General features: G+C 40.2%; 1 protein-coding gene across 2 annotated transcripts; it reads right to left on the bottom strand.

The window, feature by feature from the left end:
* Nucleotides 1-398: 398 nt before the first annotated feature.
* Nucleotides 399-19182, bottom strand: virma (vir like m6A methyltransferase associated). 2 transcript variants are annotated; one of them, XM_028012731.1, is made up of 27 exons: nucleotides 19043-19182; nucleotides 18502-18614; nucleotides 16985-17071; nucleotides 15967-16015; nucleotides 15724-15886; nucleotides 15471-15590; nucleotides 14896-15138; nucleotides 13694-14418; nucleotides 12503-12640; nucleotides 11336-11562; nucleotides 9529-10056; nucleotides 8078-8232; nucleotides 7913-7995; nucleotides 7112-7205; nucleotides 6593-6981; nucleotides 6362-6517; nucleotides 6052-6287; nucleotides 5060-5309; nucleotides 4762-4979; nucleotides 4533-4665; nucleotides 3571-3711; nucleotides 3328-3482; nucleotides 3116-3212; nucleotides 2124-2290; nucleotides 1686-2035; nucleotides 1450-1596; nucleotides 399-726 (listed from the first exon to the last, which is right to left on the bottom strand). In XM_028012731.1, the coding sequence occupies exons 1-27, from the start codon at nucleotides 19157-19159 to the stop codon at nucleotides 533-535; spliced, it is 5475 nt and encodes a 1824-aa protein (XP_027868532.1). In that variant the 5' UTR covers nucleotides 19160-19182; the 3' UTR covers nucleotides 399-532. The 2 variants fall into 2 exon arrangements, with proteins under 2 accessions (XP_027868532.1, XP_027868533.1); XM_028012732.1 differs by having other exon boundaries at nucleotides 14926-15138.
* Between the last annotated feature and the right edge of the window lie 948 nt (nucleotides 19183-20130).

Here is a 20130-nt window from a genome sequence, read left to right as displayed (position 1 = left end):
TTTTGTGTTTAATGGTTAAATTTGTCCATTTGCATACAAAAGCTTCGTTCCTGCCAGCTGCAATCGCACAATCCTTTTTTCAGTTTTTGTGCCAAAGCAGATTGAATGGAAATGTTTTTGCCAGATTTCTGTTGACTAACAAATGAGGATTTTAAAAATGTGACTTATACGGTAATTTAAATAAAACCATTCACATTTTTTGTTTTCCGAGGATGGATTTCAATACAATCTTTTCAGCTTTGATTTCTAATTCTCCTTCAGTGTCAAGTCATTTTTATCTCTTTGTTTTTCACGTTACAAGCTTGAACTGGACAAAATTGTAAATAAGTGCTTCTGAAAATTTTATTTTGTTCAGTCTCAGCCAGTTTATTAGTTTTTATTTTTAATAAAACACACACTCAGTCACTGCCACCTTTATTCTGTAACAAAACAAAAAACATCTCAACGAAGTCATTGTGACACCAAAGCCAAGACATGAATCCTGATTGGTCCATTTGTAGCCCACGAGGCTGAAGTCACTACCCAGGTGGATCTACCTGGTGAAAGAGCGCACATGTCTGCCCCTCCCACCTCCACTGCCTCCCCCACCACTGAATTTGCTCCCTTGAGAGCCCCGTCCTCCTCCTCCTCCTGCGGCGCCGGCGCCTCCCCCTGCACCAAGCCACGACAGTCCCGTACCTCCGCGGCCCCGTGGGGCTCGATCCCGAATGGCCAACCGATAAGCACCTGTAGGGCAGAACATTAAAAAAACAAAAACAAATGGGTCTTAGAGCAATGTGGTGAATGAGCGCTTTTAACGTGGAACTTAAGGAGCTTCTCCAGAGTTTATGTTTCAAAACAAACATTTTGCCTCCCAAAGCGGACTACGTTTGAACCATAAGCATGAATACAGTTTGACCGTTTATCTTCCCCATTTTAGTATGGCCACCATCGTTAATTCCTGTATCAAGTTCAACTGGCTCCGTTAAAGACGACCAGCGGCGCCCTCGTCTGGATGGCAGTCAAACTACAACACTGAAATGTCTCAGTGTACCCTATTAATCGATTGGAACTAATTTGAATCTAATAAACCCTTAATTGAATGACTTTACAAACATATCAGTCTATTGGTGTGGGTTCCCTAATTAAGATATGCATGTATTACTTTTTAACCTTGTTCGAATAAATGGTACAATGAATTAAAACTTTTTATTAAAAAAAAAAGTTTTTATTTATTTCATTCACGCAATAAATATAAATAGTTCATGTAACAACAAAATGAAATCATGAAAGAAAAAGAGCAGAAGGAAGCATAAACCTAGAATATCTGTCTCCTAAATGTAAATTAAAAGTATAGTATTTCAGTATCTTAAATCTATACAATAAATGTTTTTTACTGTTAAAATAACTTAATGATGTTCTAATTAGCTGAGACGCTTGTGTAGAAATGTGTTTTTGCAGTGAACGTACTCGCAGGCAGCTGTCGGGAAGGCAGAGGCCCTCGGGCGAAGTTGCTCTGGCCTCCGCGGGGTTCACTGTAGGTTCCTCTGTGGGTCACAGCAGGAACCTGGCCGCTCCATGACAACCCCCGGCCTCCCTCTCTCCGAGCGTAGTTACCTGTAGCACCAGAAATGGGCGTTCGTTACCTTCTACTGTTTCAGCTAAAGAAGTACAACCTTCAGAGTTAAAACAGATAAACACGTCACCTGAGAGCAGAACACCTTTAGGCTGCGGTGGGGTGAAAAAGCGAGTTTGGCTGTGAAAGGCCGCTCTGCCTCTGTTGCCAGTAAACAGCCCTCTGGTGGGGGGCTTGGGAGTGCTTTTTGGCAGACGTTTGGGAGGCAGAATCCCAAGTGGGTTAGCAATGTCTTTAAACTCTGCTGCCACAAAGTCGTCCACATGCATACTGGGAGGGCGGGAAGTGTTCTGTTTGCGCAGCCGGAAAATATCATGGGGCCGGGCGACGTTCTGACCAAACCCTCCTCGACCTCCACGGCTGCGGGGCGCCGGCAGGATGTGGGCTCTTTTAGCAGGTTCAATGTAGTCGGATTTACCGCTGCAGAGGGAAGCACAGAAAGCGTTGATTTAAGACTTCCTGTAAAGATACGGAATCAGCCACACCTGAGGCTCCGCCAGTGCTGCACCTGGATGTGATGAACGTCTCGTGTTTGTGTTTGCCCAGTCGGAAACCTTTGGTGACCTTCGTGTGACCGGGAGAGGACGGCTCAGAGAGGAAGGAGCGCTCCAGCTCAGCCTTCAGATCCAGCTCTGGACAGCACTCCTGAGCCAAGCCCACCAGATCCACCTTCACCTGAAGCAAGGTTCAGAAACAGACGAATGAAACCAGATGGGAGACATGTTTATGTCACTTAAGATTAAACAGAAAAACTGTAAAGAATACATTGTACATGCTGGATTCTTTAATATTTATGTCCCTGAGAGAGTACAGTCGCCTAAATACTTGTGTAAAATTGTTTCAATGGCTGAAGCTATTAACCGGAATAATAGTGATTAATCCATTATTGAAATAATCATCAATTCAGTAATACATTACTTAACTATAGTACACAGACTCAAAAAGGCCAATTGATGAAAAACGACATATTCCCAACAGTAATTAAGCCAAAACCTTACAAAATATTTATACATTTTGCATTTGAGATAAAAAAAAAAACAGCTTTGTCTGTAAACATGTTTTAGTGAAAACCCCTCAAGTGGTATAGTTTCAGCTTCACTCAGCTAAAATTCACTAAAAGAAGGCTGTAATTGCATTTAAGGAAATATAACCTTTATTTTCTTATTCAAGAAAGGAACCGAATTATTTGTTTATTTGGGCATCAATGCATTTCTAGTGTTGTATAAAAAAGGCTTAAATGAAAAATAGGTAAAATATGCCCATTTTTTTTATCTGATTATCAGAATAATCGATTCCTAAAATAATTGTTAGTTGCAGTCCTAATTGTTTCTCATCAATAAAAACAGAGGGATGCAACAAAATGTAGAAGAATAAGGAGAAAAGCCTTTGAACTAATGGTGAAGGCTTACAAATCCACAATTGGGTCTCATGTTAGATTTGAATCATTTCAACCAATGATTCAAATCTAACCTTCAAATCTTGAACCACTTTCAAACTCACCATGTCTAGATCTGTTTCTATGTCATCAGTTTGGAAAGGAGAGAACCAGAGAGCTTTGAGCTGCTCATCCAGAGCTTCTGACAGAATAAACACTGTCCTGCAGGAGAAATCAAGGCACAGGATCTTTACTGCTAAATAAGATTATTTTCATCTTATTTATCATTTTGTGAGTCAGTTTTTTCATGGTTATGAACACAGCTCAAGAGGCCGACCTGTGGTTGAACTGGGCTGCCAGCGTTTCGGGTGCGGGCAGAACGGGTTCGGTTTCTGACGGCGGAGGACTTTCTGTGGCCGTCTCCAGCGTCTGCTTCAGGACAATCACGTTCTCCATCATGGTTTCCAGTGAATCGTCTTCTTTACATAATTTCTGAACACAAACAAGCAAGAAAACTTGCACATTAAGTCCACGCCAAGCTTCATAAAGACACACCTGCACAGCGGCGCATCATGCGTACCGTAATTAGCTTCTCTAAGGCCATTAGCGGGTGTGACTCTGAGTCTTCAAACTGCAGCAGAGATTTCATCTCTGAGCTCGACAACAAGCGTGAAGCAACACAGGCAGGTTCCTCACTGGAGCCCTGGCCTTCCTCTGCACACTGGAAACAAATGAAAGTTCACAATTCAGACTGATTACTGCAAATATGTCTGAATTTCAAGATGTTTTTTTTGTTTCCTAAAATATATTTTTTTTAATAGGAAAGTTAAGCTAAAGCATCAACAGCCTGTAAATACCAGCAGATATAGAGGATGCCTTGACAGTGTTTGACACAATTAGGCAATTAATCAATTAATTGCATAATAAATTAAAAATATTTCCATTCTGATTATTATTTTATACGCAAAATTCTGTTCACAGAGGCATCGAAATTTATTTTATTTATGGTTTTGGTTGAAAGTGGTTTTTATTTCTGTTTTATGCATTGTTTTTGGTCGCTCTGTTTAATTTTGGATATTTAAAATATTATCTCATTTATAAAATTGGGAATAAGTGAAATAATCTTAAATCTTAATCTTTAATTTTACAAACTTTGCATTTATTACCAAAGATGGAGGAGCTTACAACAAATAAGCAATTTCCCCTTGGGGATCAATAAAGTATATTCTATTCTATTCTATTCTAATCTGAGAGTGGAACTTTCATCTATATTAAGACATTTTTTAAATCTAAAATAAGATCCTATATCTTAATGGAAACTTACTTGTAACTTTGTTTTTTTTTTTTAAATGTACAAAGATATTTGCAACTAGGCTAAAAATACTTTGTAAGATTTCATATTTTTGCAGTTTGCGACATTCAGTTACCAGATGATTCATTTGAGTGATCTAATGTCTGCTCTAGAAAATTCAGCTCTTTGCCCCCAGAGTGATTACATTTTCATTGCTGGTCTCACTCTGCTGTTATTTAAGGTGAATTTACCGTTGTTTCCGTGTTTAGGATTTGCCTCAGAAAGTCAAGCAGAGCTGAAATCAGATCCGTTGAGTCCTTGTTGAAGGAAACCACCAGCCTCTTCAGCAGCGAGCAAACCTCTGGACCATGTTTCCTCAAAGTGCTGAAGGAAATTAAAGAAGAGAACATGAATCTAAGACGATGCCAAAGCCTGAAGAATAGATTAAACGAAAAGCCAGAGGGAAACTTTGACATTTACACTTTGAGGTGGTAGATTCCGTAGTCGTGCTCTGTGAGGAAAGTCAATGTCCTGATGCAGGTGAGAAGCAGAGGGATGCTGGCCTCTTTATTCCCTAAAACCTCCAACAGGGAATTACACACCGAAGACATCATGTCTCGGCCTGGAAGTGCATTAGCCAGCTGCTCAGCCTCCGACACGCAGCCCTCACTGGGTGGCGCCACCACCAGAGAAATGTCCTGATAAAAACAAGCGATGGAAATTTGAAGGGAGTTTAACTTAAAGAAAACTATTTTCTTTCCAGAGGAGCTCCTCCTACCTGGTCACACAGGGACTGCAGTATTGTCCCCACTAACACACTGCACTGTTGCTGTTGCAGCGAGTGGCCAGCTGGGGGCACCAGCAGAGACAGAAGCAGAGGAAACAGGTCTGCAACCTGTTCGTCTCCAGAGACGGAGCCGGACAGCAGGTGAAGGGTGGAGCTCTTACAAGCCCTCTGCGACACCAGAGCATCCAGCAGCGACAGCAGACGCAGGACTTGCCCCCAGCAAACACTTTTCCCCTCGACCCTTTAGGTAGTAAATCGCAGGTATTGACATACTTTTACAGCATAAATCAAAAATATCTCCTGAGGCCCAGCAATACATTGAAAATGTCTTAAACCTTTTCACTATATTACATTTCTGTCCTAGATTAACACACAACAGAGCGTAATTGGGAAGTGAAAGTAAAACAATGCAATGTTTTCAAAAGATTTTTTAAATAAAAATCTGAGAAGTGTGGCTTGAATTTATACTCGGCTCCTCCCAAGTCAAAACTTTGTAGTATCAGTTTTTGCTGCAATTACAGCTGCAAGTGTTTTGGAGTATTTCCTCACCTACAGACAAAACTCTAATTTAACAAAAACAAATCCTCCAACTGAAGCTGCTACCCCCGCGACCCGACCTCGGATAAGCGGAAGAAGATGGATGGATGGATGGAAATCCTCCAACTTCAATAACATTGCTTAACTTATAAAAACTGGGCAGCTTAAATATCAGCCACTTTCAAAACCTTGAAAATATCTAATTGGAATTGAAGTATTTTCAAGAATTTCAAGCACCTGCATGAACCCTAATTGGGTGACTTCTACTTCTGAAGGGAACTGGTTACACCGGATTTTCATCGAGGTTCCTCCGAGCAACTGAGGCTGAATACAAATACATGCCACACTTTTCAGATAACAATTTGAAAAGACTTTTGGAAAAAAAATCTTTACCTACAACAAGGTTCCTCTAAAATGAACGTAAGCCAAACATAAATGTCACTCACAGCTGCAGCTCCTCAGACAGCAGCTCCAACACCGTCTTCATGACGAGCGTTGCGGTGGGCGAGGACAGGTCAGCCAGCTGGACGCAGACCCTCCTCAGCATGGTCAGGAGAGGCGGGCAGCTGGTGGAGCACACACACCTCAGCACCTCCGACAGAACTTTCCACTGGACCCGGATGTGCATGCTCCACAGCTTCCTGGTGTTTAAGGCGATAGCAACATCTTGGACTGATAACGCCTGTGGAGGTAGACATCAGGACGTTAGCAGGCGTGTGATGAAAGCAGCGGGTGACGAAGAGGTCAGTGAGTCACCTGAGTGCTCTGCATCGGCAGAGGAAGAGGCAGGAGTTCAGAGAGCAGCGTCAGGCCAGAGAACAAACCTTCAGGAGCTTTTAAAAGGGAATTCAAGACTTCCTTGAGCATCAGAGACCAGGTGTTACTGGCCAGAGTCTCCTCTGTGTGAGTGACCTGCAGACATGAACGCTCGTCTCAACAAACTGACCAACAGGAAGTTCTCACTTCTTGTGTGAAACTTGTGTTCACCTCTTCGCTGACGCCCTGCGTGAAGGTGAGCAGCACATCCACGATGAGCGCTTGCACTCTCATCTCCTCCCCATCCAGACGCCCAGAAGCCGGAATGGAGCACACCATCATGTGGAGCGTCACCAGAACGTTGGCCACGCGTGTGTCTCTGAACTGAAAGGCCCCGCCGCGGAGCAGCTCCGTCAGCATGGTGCGCAGCAGCCTGAGCGTGCTGATGCACACGCTCAGGATCATGCAGCGCTGCGGCGTCGGACCCATGTGCCCGTGAACGCGCCACGGCTGCAGCAGCACGCCGCACAGCTTCTGGAGGATGCGCACGCACGTGTCCAGACCCTCGCCGGAGAACAGCTGGACGCCTGCGAGGCTCCACTTCAGATCCCTCTGCTGACCTGCAGAATGGAGGTGACAAGTGAGCTCACTCTGCTGACAAACAACACCAACAAAACATAAAAGTAGATTAACTTGTTTGAGACTTTTCCTCCTTTCAATAATTAAAACATTTCTAGTTTTTTTTTTTACCTTCAACAGCAGGAGGCGGACAGGCGATGTGATAGAGAACTCTCAGAGCAGTGACCAGCCCAGTTCCCTCAATGTTCAACACATTTTCCACATTCTGACATCAAACAAACAGGATATTTATGAGAATTCACACTTCTTTAACCAATATGCAGTTTCTGAATTGTTTCATTCAATTATTGAAAATAAAAGAGTGAACTAACAAAAACCGTTCAGGTTTGACATAAGCGAGGTATTTATTGTGAAACAGTTTTCTCTTAAGGTGCACTGGATTTTATTTGGGAGTGTCATAAAAAAAGACGTCTGCATATAAATGGTGGCCACACTTTCAAGATGTTATTTGCAAAAAAAATAAAAAATTAAAATTGTGTTTTTCTTTGTCTTCAAATATGTAATTATGCTCTCCTTAGTATTTTTCAGTCACATAAAATCCCAACTAAATACATTGCAATCTGAAAACAGCTCTTGTTTGAATGCTTTCACTGCAAAAACACAAAATCTTACCAAGTATTTTTGGTCAAGTTTCTAGTGTAAATATCTTAGCACACTTGAAACAAGACAAACTTACAAATAACTTTCTAGCAAGATATTGGAGCTTGTTTTAAGTCAATAATTCCTTAATGTCGATTAAATGCGATACTAGTTCCACTGGATGATTATTTGACTTTTAACAAGACATTTTTCGGATGCTGTAAGTAAAATTATGTACTTTTGTACTTTTTTACAAGATAAAAAAACCTTCAAAACAAATTAAAACAATAAAAACGTCTTCAAGGAAAGTTGCACTGATGTGGAAGCTTTTACCTGCTTGATGTAGTTGATGAGAGTCGGAATGCTGCTGATCTCAAAGCGAAGTTTCTCCAGAGGCTCCAACCATTTACTAAGCTCTACAGAACATAAAAACACACATAATCATACACTAAAAACCTTCTTTAACAGTAGATTACTGTATATATGTGACATACTTACCCTGCAGCTTGGCATTCGTGTCATCCGCCTTGGCCACAGTGAGCAGCGGAGCAGCATATTGCTCCATCATCCGCAGCTCATTAGACGTCTGCGCCAACATTAATACCAACATACAAGCGTAGTTATACGTCACTGCTTTACGAGATTTGGTCTCACTAAAAGGAAAAACAGACAAGAAAAGTTAAACCTAAAAGGACTCAAAGAAACAATTATAATTATAAGTAAAGCAGTGATGCACCAATCAGGCTGATACCAATGTCTAGATTTCTTTAAGGTCTGACCTGAGGATTTCAATTGAGACCCATTTTGATTTTTCCTTTTCTGAGAACTCAAAACACAGAAACGGTGCTGCAGGTTTTTTTGCTGACATCTTATTTTCAAATCCAATATAACACTAAGGTATTACAACATCACCCTGATTTAGGTCTTAAATTTTGTTTTATTTGTTTGTTGCATCAGAGTGGTTGATGTGTTTAAGACCAAAACCTGTGAGAGTTTTAAGATTTAATATATTTAACAAAATCAGATATTGCAGTATTTGATCAGCTGTAGAGATGAAACGGTTAACTGGATTAATTGAGATTAATCGATGACTGAAATAATTGTCAACTAAGTTAGTAATCAAATAATCCTTAACTGTATACAGACTTTTAAAAATTTATTTACTGAAAATAACAACACAGTCAGGGCAGTAATTAATTCAAAACTGAACCAAAAGGATATATATACTGCACTTAAAATTTTAGAAAAACTTATTTGTCAACTATTCAACCAGAATAGTTCTGGTTGAATAGATCTAACCAGAACTATTAAAGAGTCCAGTTTCGACTGCACACATCTTATTACACTTGAAATAAGACAACCTAAGTTAAAAGTGACTTTTCTGTAAGATATAGAGGTTTGTTTTAAGTAAATAATTCCTTAACATTGATGAAAAAGTACTTGTTCTATTGGCAGAAAAATTTACTTATAATGTGGGAAAAATGTCTTGTTATAAGTTAAATAATCTGCCAATAGAAGAACTTTTTCATCAGTGTCAAGGAATTATTTACTTAAAACAAGCTTTTATATCTAGCTAAAAAAATACTTGTAAGATAGCAAACTTGAAATAAAGCAAAACTAAGATATTTTCACTAGAAATTAGACAAAAAATACTAGGTAAGGTTTTGTTATTTTATTATCTAAAAAATTGTATTTGAATTTTTCAAATATCTACACACAATTTCTACACTATTGTCTACAAAAATTGTAGAAAATAAGCTTGAGTGGCTAAATGGGAATATTTGCAGAATGTGCTAATTATTTGTTAATTAATCGTCACTATAATTGATTCATCGATTACTGAAATAATCATCAGTTGCAGCCCATACAGCTGATCTGAGTCTAATCAAGGATAACCTGGTGGATTCTGACGCCTGATTGGTGCCTCTTTGAAGCGAACGCAGCCGTACCCCTGTGTCTCCTTGCTGTGGTGCTGCAGCAGGCTGACGAGGCAGGACAGGTTGCTCTCCAGGCTCAGAACGTGAGCCACGGCGCTGCGGCCCGTCTGGGTGAACGTCATCAGGTACAGAGCATGGAGCGTGCCCAGGACCTCAGAGTTGTCCCCTTCCTCCAAGGCCACCCCTCCTTCCCCCCCTGCAGCCACATGGCTCATGAGTTCGGATACGCCCTGCAGAGCGTGGAGAGCCTGCATCAGCCACAAGCAAAAGCCTTCTTCGCCGAAGCCCGGCCCCGTCAGGGGCCCCTCCCCTGCTGCTGGCAGGCTCTCCTCGCCCTCAGACTCTGCCACCGACGCCAGCAGACGCAGCAGGAGATTTGTGGGCGCGGCCTGGGCCACGAGGTAGAGCAGACCGGACTGAGTGAGCGACAGGAAGCGGAGGAGCTCTTTGATGGCCTGAGTGACCCCGACATGTCCGACTGCAACGGCCGCTGACAGAACCACAATTGTGCTCTCCAGGAAATGACACGCGTGCATGTACCTGAAGATGATGTAAATAAATATCACAGATTATCCAAAAATCATCTTGAAGCTTACCACAGAGTTTATGCACATTTCCCCTCGGTAAAATTAAAGCACTTTTTCAAGTTTTCAACTTTTCCAGCATTTTGGATATAAAAACAATGTAAATGAACTAAAAATGTTTAAGTTCATTATTATAGATCCATCCATTTTCTAACACCCTTGTCCTTAATGGGGTCGGGAGGTGCTGGTGTCTATCTCCAGCTAACGTTTCGGGCGAGAGGCGGGATACACCCTGGACAGGTCGCCAGTCTGTCGTGGGGCAACACAGAGACAAACAACCATGCATACACACACTTATTTTTCAATTTAGAGAAACCAATTAGTCATGTTTTTGACAGTCATGTTTTTGGACTGTGGGAGGAAGCCGGAGAACCCGGAGAGAACCCACGCATGCACAGGGAGAACATCCAAACTCCATGCAGAAAGACCCTGGGCCGGGAATCGAACCCAGGACCTTGCTGCAAGGCTTCAGTGCTACCAACTGCGCCACAGTGCAGCCCAAGGTCATTGGGCTGCACAGATTATATATCATATTGCCATATGATATATAATTTGTTACTGTTATTAATAACAATCAATAATAACAGTACATTCTACAGCAATGACAACATAAAACTAAAGTATAACAAGATTATATTTATAATGTCCGGTTATTTCAAATATCTTTCACACAAACACCCTTATACACCTGACGTCTTCAACAACAAAACAGTAATAAAAAAAAAAAGTTGTTTTACCAAATAAAATATAAAAAACAGATCAATAAGTCATTGAGCCATTAGGAATTATAAATATTCATCATATTGAAATGATCCAAACAAATAGTTTTAGCCTTACCATACTGGTCAAATTAATTGCTAAAACACAACATACAAAAAAGTTTTTTTGTTTAAATTTCAAAAATAATTTTTGCTAATATTTCTGGCATTTCACAAATAGAAATTATTTTTGTAATTCCAACTGACTTAAAACAAAGAAAGTTTAGTGTGATTTAACTTCAGACTATCTTTTTATACAGTGTATAAGATATCTGGTTTCAACTGTAAAGAGCATTTTAGAAATGTAGGCTTTTAAACAAATGTTAGATCACACTTTATTAACAAACTGTGCAGTTTGAATATCAAGCACTTTCAAGAACTTTAGACTGAAATCAAGCACTTTCCAAACCTTATCGAAATTCAAGCATTTCCAGGACCTATAAGCACTGGGATGTTTCTGGCAGCTGGTGTCTGTACCTGTACAGCGTCGGGTAAGGGTTGTCCCTCTCTGGCGGTCCGGTTATTCTGGCCGTAGTTGGGAACGCTTTCCCAGGGGGCTGCACCATGCAGTGAGAGGCCGTCTCCAGCAGGTGATGAAGCTCTTCCAAAACCCCAGCAAGCCTTTCGAGCTCGGCCTCGCTGACGGGGGTGGAGCTCAGTGAAGGCTCCTCCTCCATGGGACTCTCAGCATCCTCCATCTCCTCCTGAGGATCAGAGTCAGTTATGTACGATCAGTTTTAACCAAATTGTGACGTTTTCGGTTCAGAATTTGTGGTTACGAGTTAAGTTTAATCTGATTAGCAATGTTACTCTCTACACGTCTCTCTGAACATGACTCTACAATAACACGGGTGTCTTTAAACCAAAGATGGGAAGGTCTACATGTAGTGTAGCTGAACCATAAAAACAATTAGTGAAAAGTGTAAAAATCCTAGAGAAACTGCAGTTTTTTGTGTGAATGATTAAAGCTGAAGAGAACAAAAAAAAAACAACTCATTGGGCTTAATTGCAAAAATGTTAAAATTTCTGTTAGAGATAAGAAAAAAATCTGATTATGGACTACTTTTAAGATAATAAAAGGATAAATAAAGAACCAACAATTAATGAACTTTGAAAACAAACTGAATCTTAAATAAAACTGATGAAACTATGTGAAAGTAAACATGAACTACAAATGTTTTATGTGAATCTTTAGCCTAGCATGCTGATCTTTTTTCTGTTTGAAATATTATTGTAGTTATAATGAACTTTGACTCCACCTACTGGCGGACCAGGGGTACTACAGCATTTCTGGTGATATATTCCACTGAAGGAAAAAATATCTAAAAGTACTGAAGCTGGGGCCAAAAACTGCGATTTAGAAAAAACAGCAAAATATATGGAAAGATTTTGTTTTAAAATATGTTCAATATTTTAATAAGCATAAAAGATATAAACAGAATTAATCCCAGCATTAATTTCCTGACAGAGATAACCACCAGCTACTAAACATTACACTCTAAATTTGACAACTTCTTTAATAATTGACTTCTCAACATCGATTCAGCTGGAAGTATAAAGACACATTTGAAGAACAAATTTATTTCTACATGTCCACAAAGTTCAAATTTGTTTGAACTCTTTGGACAGAGTGTGTGCCGTCACCTGTTGTGGTTCGCTCCAAGCAGCGGCTGCATGTTGGAGGCTGATAAGCACCTCATACATGTGGCTCTTCTGTAAAATGGCGTTGCCTGCATTTATCACCCGGACGGTTTCCTCACGCAGGAACAGCTGCACCAGACGCTGAGAAGCAAATCAACATTAATGTCAAAACACTTTTTGTTCCAGACATTTAAACATGTCAATTTACATCAGCAATATCTGAAAATGGTTTGTACATTTTACCCACAGTAAAATTCAATTTCAAACATTTTAAGGTGAGTTTTTAAACCTTTCCAGCAACACAACATGGGAGTCAAAGCAATACAGATAAACCAAAAAAAGACAACTCCAATCAATCATTGCATAATTTATTAGTTATTAATGTCTTGTGATGTGTCTACAGTGGAGACAAGCCAGTTAAAATAAAACTAAATGTTATGTTTTTAAATGTTCCTCTCATACACACCTTATACAGCTGACTGGTCCGAGAACAAAAAACTAAATTAACAAAAAAAATCTCTTAATTTCAATAACATGTTTAACATATAAAATATTTTTAAAAACGTTTACTTCAATTACATAAATCAATAAGTCATTGAGTCATTAAGAAATGATTCAAACAAATCACGTTCCTGCTCAAATAAAATAATAAAATACAATGTACAAAGAAAGTTACAAAATAAAATCTGTAAAAAATATTTTAAGTGTTCTGGAATTTTTTATTTTTTAATTAATTTTGTTAATTCAAACTACCCCAAAACAAGAAACGTTTAGCCTGATTTAACTTCAGAAAGTGAGAAAAAAAATGCACCCTTGTATTAGGTATATAAAATATCTGGTTTCAACTGTAAATTCTGTTTTCCAAATTTAGGTTTTAAATCAAATGTCAGCTTGCACTTTAGTACAAAACTGTGCAGTTTCAATATTAAGCACTTTCAATTACTTTAGACAGAAATCAGGCACTTTCTAAATCTTAAAAATACCTAATAGAAATTCAAGGATTTTCAAGGATTTCAAGCACCTTGATCCCTTAGATCCCTTTCTAAAGAGCATGTATAGATGGATGGATTTTTAGACTTTGAAATTTGAAAAGAAGATGTTGCATGTTTAGCTTTTACTTTTCCATGTGTTCATCAGTAACAAATAAAAATGGTTTCAAAAAGTCACAGAAACTACTTTAAGGACCATGCTAACCTGATAGCCACTCTTTTCTGAATTTCCAGCCTGCAGGAACGCCTCGACTCCTGCGGGGGCGCTGATGAGAGCGTCCAGAGCTTTGAGGATGCTGAGCTTGAGGGTGGAGGAGACGTGGTCAGCATGCAGCAGCTCCAGCAACACGTTCAGGGCGCCTTCGCGCAGCAGCTCCGCCAGGCCCTGTGGACACTCGGCCAGGCAGGACGCCAGCTTTGCACCGGCTTTTAATTGTCTGAGGTTCAGTGCAATCGGCTGCGTGAGCGCGATCTCCATGCTCAGAGCCTGGAGAGCCCACAGGACTAAAACGCGAACAGGCTCCTCAGCTTCTCCTTGTTTAATTAGATAAGCTAATCCTTTGTTGAGGAGTCCAGGAGCTTCCTCCAGAGCAGTGACCCATCGAGCGTCTCTCTCCTCACCGCTACCAGCCAGTAGCTCCTTTAGTTGAGCGACAGCCTCAGCCTCCTCTCCGCCAGCCGCTCCTTCTGTCCCACCAGCATCTCTGGGCTCCTCTACGCTGGTTTTCTCCAGCTGGGCGTCGAAGCGAGTCTTGTAAGGCGGCGTGAAGTAGACGAGCGGTTTGAGTTCTCGTTCATATGGATCGTACTGGACGGTAGGGACGGAGGCGAGGTCTTCGGGCGTGTAGTCGATGTCGAAGGTGGGTAGCTTGAAGCTACCGTTGTCCAAGTCGTCCTCATCACTGGAAATCTGCTCATAGCCGTCATCACCTGGGCAAAAAGACGGGCAAAAAGTTCAGCAATAATCTATTAAACGTTTCTATAAACATGAGTGAGGTCAACAAAAACGGCTTGGTCCCTTTATCAAACACAGCTGCATACACTCACGAAGCTACTTTCTGATGGCAGCATCTCTCCAGCATGCAGGGTTAGTTTCAGCATGCATGATGCGACTGAAGCACATGCGCAGCCCCGACTGAGAGGAAGCATCAGGAAGACTTCCACGCGGCTGCATCTAAAGGTCAACCAACAAGCCTTCCCGAAGGAGCTCGATGCTCCATCCAGCGGTTGCAGATGGACGCAGCATGCCTGAGCAAACACTCAAGGTGTTGCTCAGTCCCAAACGGAACCTTTCCCCGAAGCGGCGTCCGACAAAGCGGACCCAGAGCCCAAAGACTGGCAGAGCGGGGTTCCGGGTGTCCATTTGGGATGGTGGATTATCCCACTCCCACGCAAGAACTCCCCTACCTTCCTCCATCTCCTCCTCCTCGTTCTCACCCTCATCCTCCTCCTCTTCTTCTTCCTCCTCTGGAACGCTCCCCTCGGTCCGTGCTTCTTCCTCCTCCTGTTCTTCCTCTTCCTCCTCCTCTTCCCCTTCCTCCTCTTGTTCGGCATCGGAGAAAGGCTCGTCGGCGGGCAGCGATCGCTCAGGCGAAACGGCTTCTAGGTAGTCGTCACGGCCCTGGCTCGGTTCATCTTTGACCACGCCCACTGAAAACCAGACGGCACAAAATATAGTTTGGCTATAGCAAAGATGCAAAAAAAAAAAATCAATCGACTTACAATGAATAGTTGATTAATGGCTTATTAAATTAAAATTAGTGTTGTAGTTTGGCCACCATCCAGAAGACGGCGTCGCTGGTCATCCATCAAAAGAGTACTAATACAATAATTATTGTAGTATTGTAATAGTGTGATAAATGCAAAAAAAAGCTCAATGAAAGCAGTATGGTGTATATTTTTATATTAAACTTCTGCAAAAGTATTCACTTGCATACTTTAAATCAACATGTATAAAACTGATCCAGCAGCTCAGATCTAACCTGCCATTGGGACTTGCTCCTCCTCATCGTCATCTGGGGGTGGAGGTCCAGGCGGAGTACGAGGCCCTCTGGGCGCTGGTCTGGGTGGGCTGCCATTATACTGGTCATCTTTTTCCCATTCTTTAAAAACAAAAACATAAACACAGAAACATTTAGCATGTAAAAAAAAATACAAGCCTAAGAGAACAGAAAAATAAATTCTTCCAGGAAGTAGATGCAAAGATCAGAGTAGTAGGAGGCTTAGTGGCTCCACCTTGTTTGATAATCCGCTTGAGCCCAGTTGGCTGTTGCGGGGGAGGCGGTGGCGGTGGAGGAGGCGAACCGTGGTCGTGTCCGTGAGGACGCTCGGCGGTGCCGTAGACCGCCAAAGTCAGGCTGGTGTACCATCCACGAAGCACCAGCCCATCTGTGTTCACCTGCATGCACAGCGTCAAATCATTATTCACAAATCAATCACAGAGAACAGAAATTATGCGGCGCATAACTGATCTGTTACCTTTCCGCTGGGCCTGAAGACTATGGACTTGTTTTCATCATATTCCAAACTGTGGATAAAAACCGAAACATGAATGATTAAAACAAAATAACAAAAAGAAAACACAGAAACACATTTTAATTTGCCTAATTGATAATACACGCCAACAAGGGGAAAAAAACATACTGACTTCATACAGTATGCTCAGGTAAATGCTACAGAGGGTTATAAAATCACCTCAGTCAGACAGACTGGAGCAGGGAAATACTTTTAACTGGCACCTTTAAAGACCAGAACTGAAGAGCTTTACCTTTATTGATATTTTTGTGTAAAGAGTACGAAACCATGGTAATTTCACTCAGCGTTGTCATATTATGACATCTAACACACTTCCTCAGAAGTGAAGAAGAGATAGTTTTTGTATGAACTGATCACAACAGAACTACATTCTAAGAAGAAAAATCTTGTATGTGATTATAATAATAATGGGAAGTATGAGTCACAGTCCAAGAAATGTTTATTTAAAAACATCCCAGTCGCAACTGCTTAGGATACCGAAGCGATATTTCTACAGTAGTCATAGAGATTAGTCAAACCTGTCCTGCTGAAGTTCCCAGGACATATAATAACGCGGGTGTGTGTCAGTAAGCTTTACAAAAAGGCAACTCTACATGCATGTTTACGCTCCAGAGCTGCTGTGCACACCTTGGTTATTACGCAGCCAGAATAAAACTGAAAGACAAAAACATTCCTTTTCACCTCTCGCTTCAATGAGACCTTCACATTTTTGTGTCACTTTCAAATAATTGTGTCTGGGGTTGGGTTTCTGGACAGACCAGTTACCCAACGCAGGAAACAAAGACACGGTACTAAGGATGGGTGCACAACAGTCCTAAGAAAACCAGTCCCACACGCTGCAGTGACTGGTTCTACAGGTGGGACAGACTCTTCCATCTAAGCGATCGGGAAATGCAGATAATAAGTACGAGACGGTTTAAAATGACAAAATGAGAGAAGGGAGAGTGGAAATAATCCTGACCTGCCCAGCCTGTGGAAGGTGGGGCTGTTGGGTTTGGTGACATTGTTGAAGAACAGCTCCAACTGAAAAGCGTGAGGTGAAGTCTCCCTGCAAATACAGTAACCACACAGTTAGGACCTCTAAACGTATTGCCCTGACAGCTTCTGCTGATCCTTAAACATCTTGACATTTGACTTAATGGCTTTTCTGCTTTTATTACTATAGACATAATAAATAATGTACAGTAACATTTAACTTATTAAAGTTAAAAAATGATGGAGCACAATTTATGGCAAAGGTACTAGCCAAAATACAAAAACCTCCAAAACTACTTTCGGAAAATATCAAGAAAAACAAGTGACTACATATATCCATACCAGAGTTTTATTAAAAGCTGCCAAACCCCATTTGTTAACGTTTCCACATTCTTAAGAACTTAGTTATTACATTTGGTTATAATAGATCACAAACAGCTCAACATTCCTACTCACATTTTCTCTTGCATACAAGCACATCCCAAACATGCCAATTACCTTCAAACTTTTCCATAGGGAATATTTAATAGTGAAACTACATCTGCAGTGGACCGGCGCCCTACTCACAACCCTTTAACATTTTTTTACATTTTGTAATTTAATACAGCAGAAAGCTACATTAGAACCTATACGATTCTCATTTCACACATCTGCATATGTTCATGTCCTCCTATACATCTCTTGCGCCATGTCTGATCTAACTTTGCATATATAGAGACTGAAAGTTTCACCAGTTCTTCTCTGCAACGTCTGGACTTTGACTGAACCATTCTAACGTGAATCTGCTTTGATCTGAACTGTACTGTTGCAGCTCTGACTTTATGTTGAGGGTCCTCCAGCTAAAAGACGAGCGTCAGTTTCAAGGCTTTCACAATCTCAAATGAATTTCCTTCCAGGATTGCATCTTATGTAGCTTCGTCTATATTTCTATCAACTTTAACTAAATGTCTCAGTTTCTGATTGGAAAAAGAATCACCACAGCATTATACTGCCAACTTCAAGTTTCAAATTGCAGATGATTTAATTGGAGCGATGTGAAGATTTAAACACATGTAGAGGTTCGCAGGTGGACCTCTTAAAACCTGACTTGACCATTTGACCTCTGCCTAGCTTTAACCCCGAACTGGCCAGAGTGCTGATCCTGTTTTTTCACTACTGCTCTAAAATAAACCTCTGAGGCATTTATAGCACTACTGGATTTATACTCAGATTAAATTAAACAAAGGTGAGCTATTATTGGCAGCTAAAGGGAAGTGGTTGAAAACAAATGCATGACACACATTTATTTGAAAGACTTTCAAAGACACATTTTATTTCTTTTCAAGTTCAGTTGTCCGCCTCATAAAATCCTATTGAAATCCATGGACATTTTTGGTTGTAAACTGAAAAAGGGAAAACGTTAGAGGGATACTTCTGCAAGGTACTGATTATACCACATACATTTAAAACAGGAAAAACAAGTAATTATTCGGCCGGTGGCTGTTGTGGAGCAGCAGCTCTTACCCAAATGCTCTGTTGTCAGGTAAGTTACTGTGAGCTTTGATCCCTGGAGGAATCACCCGAACCTCTGTGATCAAAACCCCGCAAGGAAACCGCACCACATCCACGTTGGTTAGCTGCAGAACACATGACAGCAGTCATTCACTGCATCACAAAAACCAGACATCTAAAATATAATCTAATTTAAACACGATTAGCTCTTTATTGTACTGTAGCATTAGCATGTTAGGTAACCAGCAAACAAACTACAGGCTGTATAGACGAAAAATAAATATAATACTCGAAGATAAAAGACTATTTTGTTCATGTTGCATATAAGGAAAGTGTTGCCACCATAGTTTATTAGGTATTTTGTGAACAGCCACTGTGACCGGTAGATGTGCAAAAACACACAACTGCTAATGTTAGCCAAGTTAGCATCGTTAGCTTCAAAGTTGAGCACCTTTCCACAAAAAGTCCTAAATGAGATCGATATGAGTTTTGCATGCGTGCTTTTCTGAAGGAAATGCAAAGGACGAAATTGAGATGCAAATGTCACAATTACCTCAGCGCTTTGATGCTTAAATGTATCGAGAAAAAGAAGCTCCGTTGAGGTGTCCCCCGCCATAGCTTCCTCGCTTTGGGGACGGGAGAAGAAAAACTTCCGGCCCAGTAAATACATCCGGGGCAAATCAACAAAGTACGATTCAAAGCAAACAAAAATAGTAATTAACTATCTAATGTAACTAAATGTAAAATATAAATAAATAAGCCAAATTATTATTATTATTATTATTGTTATTATTATTATTATTAATAATAATAATAATAATTGCCATCCATATATAATAATTAATATATATTATGTATATATTATGATAAAATTATTGTTGTTATTATTAATATAATAATAATAATAATAATAATAATTTTAAAAAATTATTGTTGCTGTTGCTGTTGCTGCTATCAATAGTACGTCTGCTTCCAAATTTATATTTTCCTTCTTATTATTATCATTAGTATTATAATTAACAGTAGTTGCAGAATTAAGTTGTACTTAATATTTTTATATCTCAAATGACTGAGAAGAGATTTTATTTAGTTGTGTTTTTCTCATCATAAGACATTCTTAATTTGACCTTTTTATTCCGTAGTAGTGTATTTTGATATTAATTTGTTGTGGCTTTTATGCCGTTTCTGTTTCTGCTTTTTCTTTCTCTTTGGATGTTTCACAGATAAAATACATTTACATGTAAATGCTTTGTTGTTGAAATTCTCTGATATTGTTATTATAAAATAGAAATAACTGTCTTTTTGTGATTTCTTTTTCAGAAGTGATACGAAGAATGTTTGCTGTTGCTACTGATAATAATAATAATAATAATAATAATAATAATAATAATAATAATAATAATAATACAATTATTGTTGCTGTTGCTGCTGTTGTTATCAATAGTACGTCTACTTACCTTCTTATTATTATCATTAGTACTATAATTATATAAAAAGCCAATTTTTCCCTTTAGGCCGCTGAACTCGAGGGCTGGATAATATTGTAGAGAATGACAGGAACAAATTTCAGCCCTCCACTCTCTGCCACGTCCTAATCTCTCCTGCACCTGAAAGTAGGCGGGGACACCAGGTATGCAGTCA

Source organism: Xiphophorus couchianus, chromosome 3 (genome assembly GCF_001444195.1).
Source record: "Xiphophorus couchianus chromosome 3, X_couchianus-1.0, whole genome shotgun sequence".
NCBI classification, from domain to species: domain Eukaryota; kingdom Metazoa; phylum Chordata; class Actinopteri; order Cyprinodontiformes; family Poeciliidae; genus Xiphophorus; species Xiphophorus couchianus.
The sequence above is the reverse complement of the archived record's forward strand: the minus strand, read 5'-3'. Positions and strand labels throughout refer to the sequence as shown.

Coding starts and splice junctions, on each gene's coding strand:
- virma (XM_028012731.1), bottom strand. CDS start 19,159: ATGTATTTACTGGGCCGGAAGTTTTTCTTCTCCCGTCCCCAAAGCGAG. Junction 7,206..7,912: donor TCATCAACTACATCAAGCAG/GTAAAAGCTTCC, acceptor GTTTGATGTCAG/AATGTGGAAAATGTGTTGAA. Junction 3,712..4,532: donor TCCTAAACACGGAAACAACG/GTAAATTCACCT, acceptor ATTTGTTTCCAG/TGTGCAGAGGAAGGCCAGGG.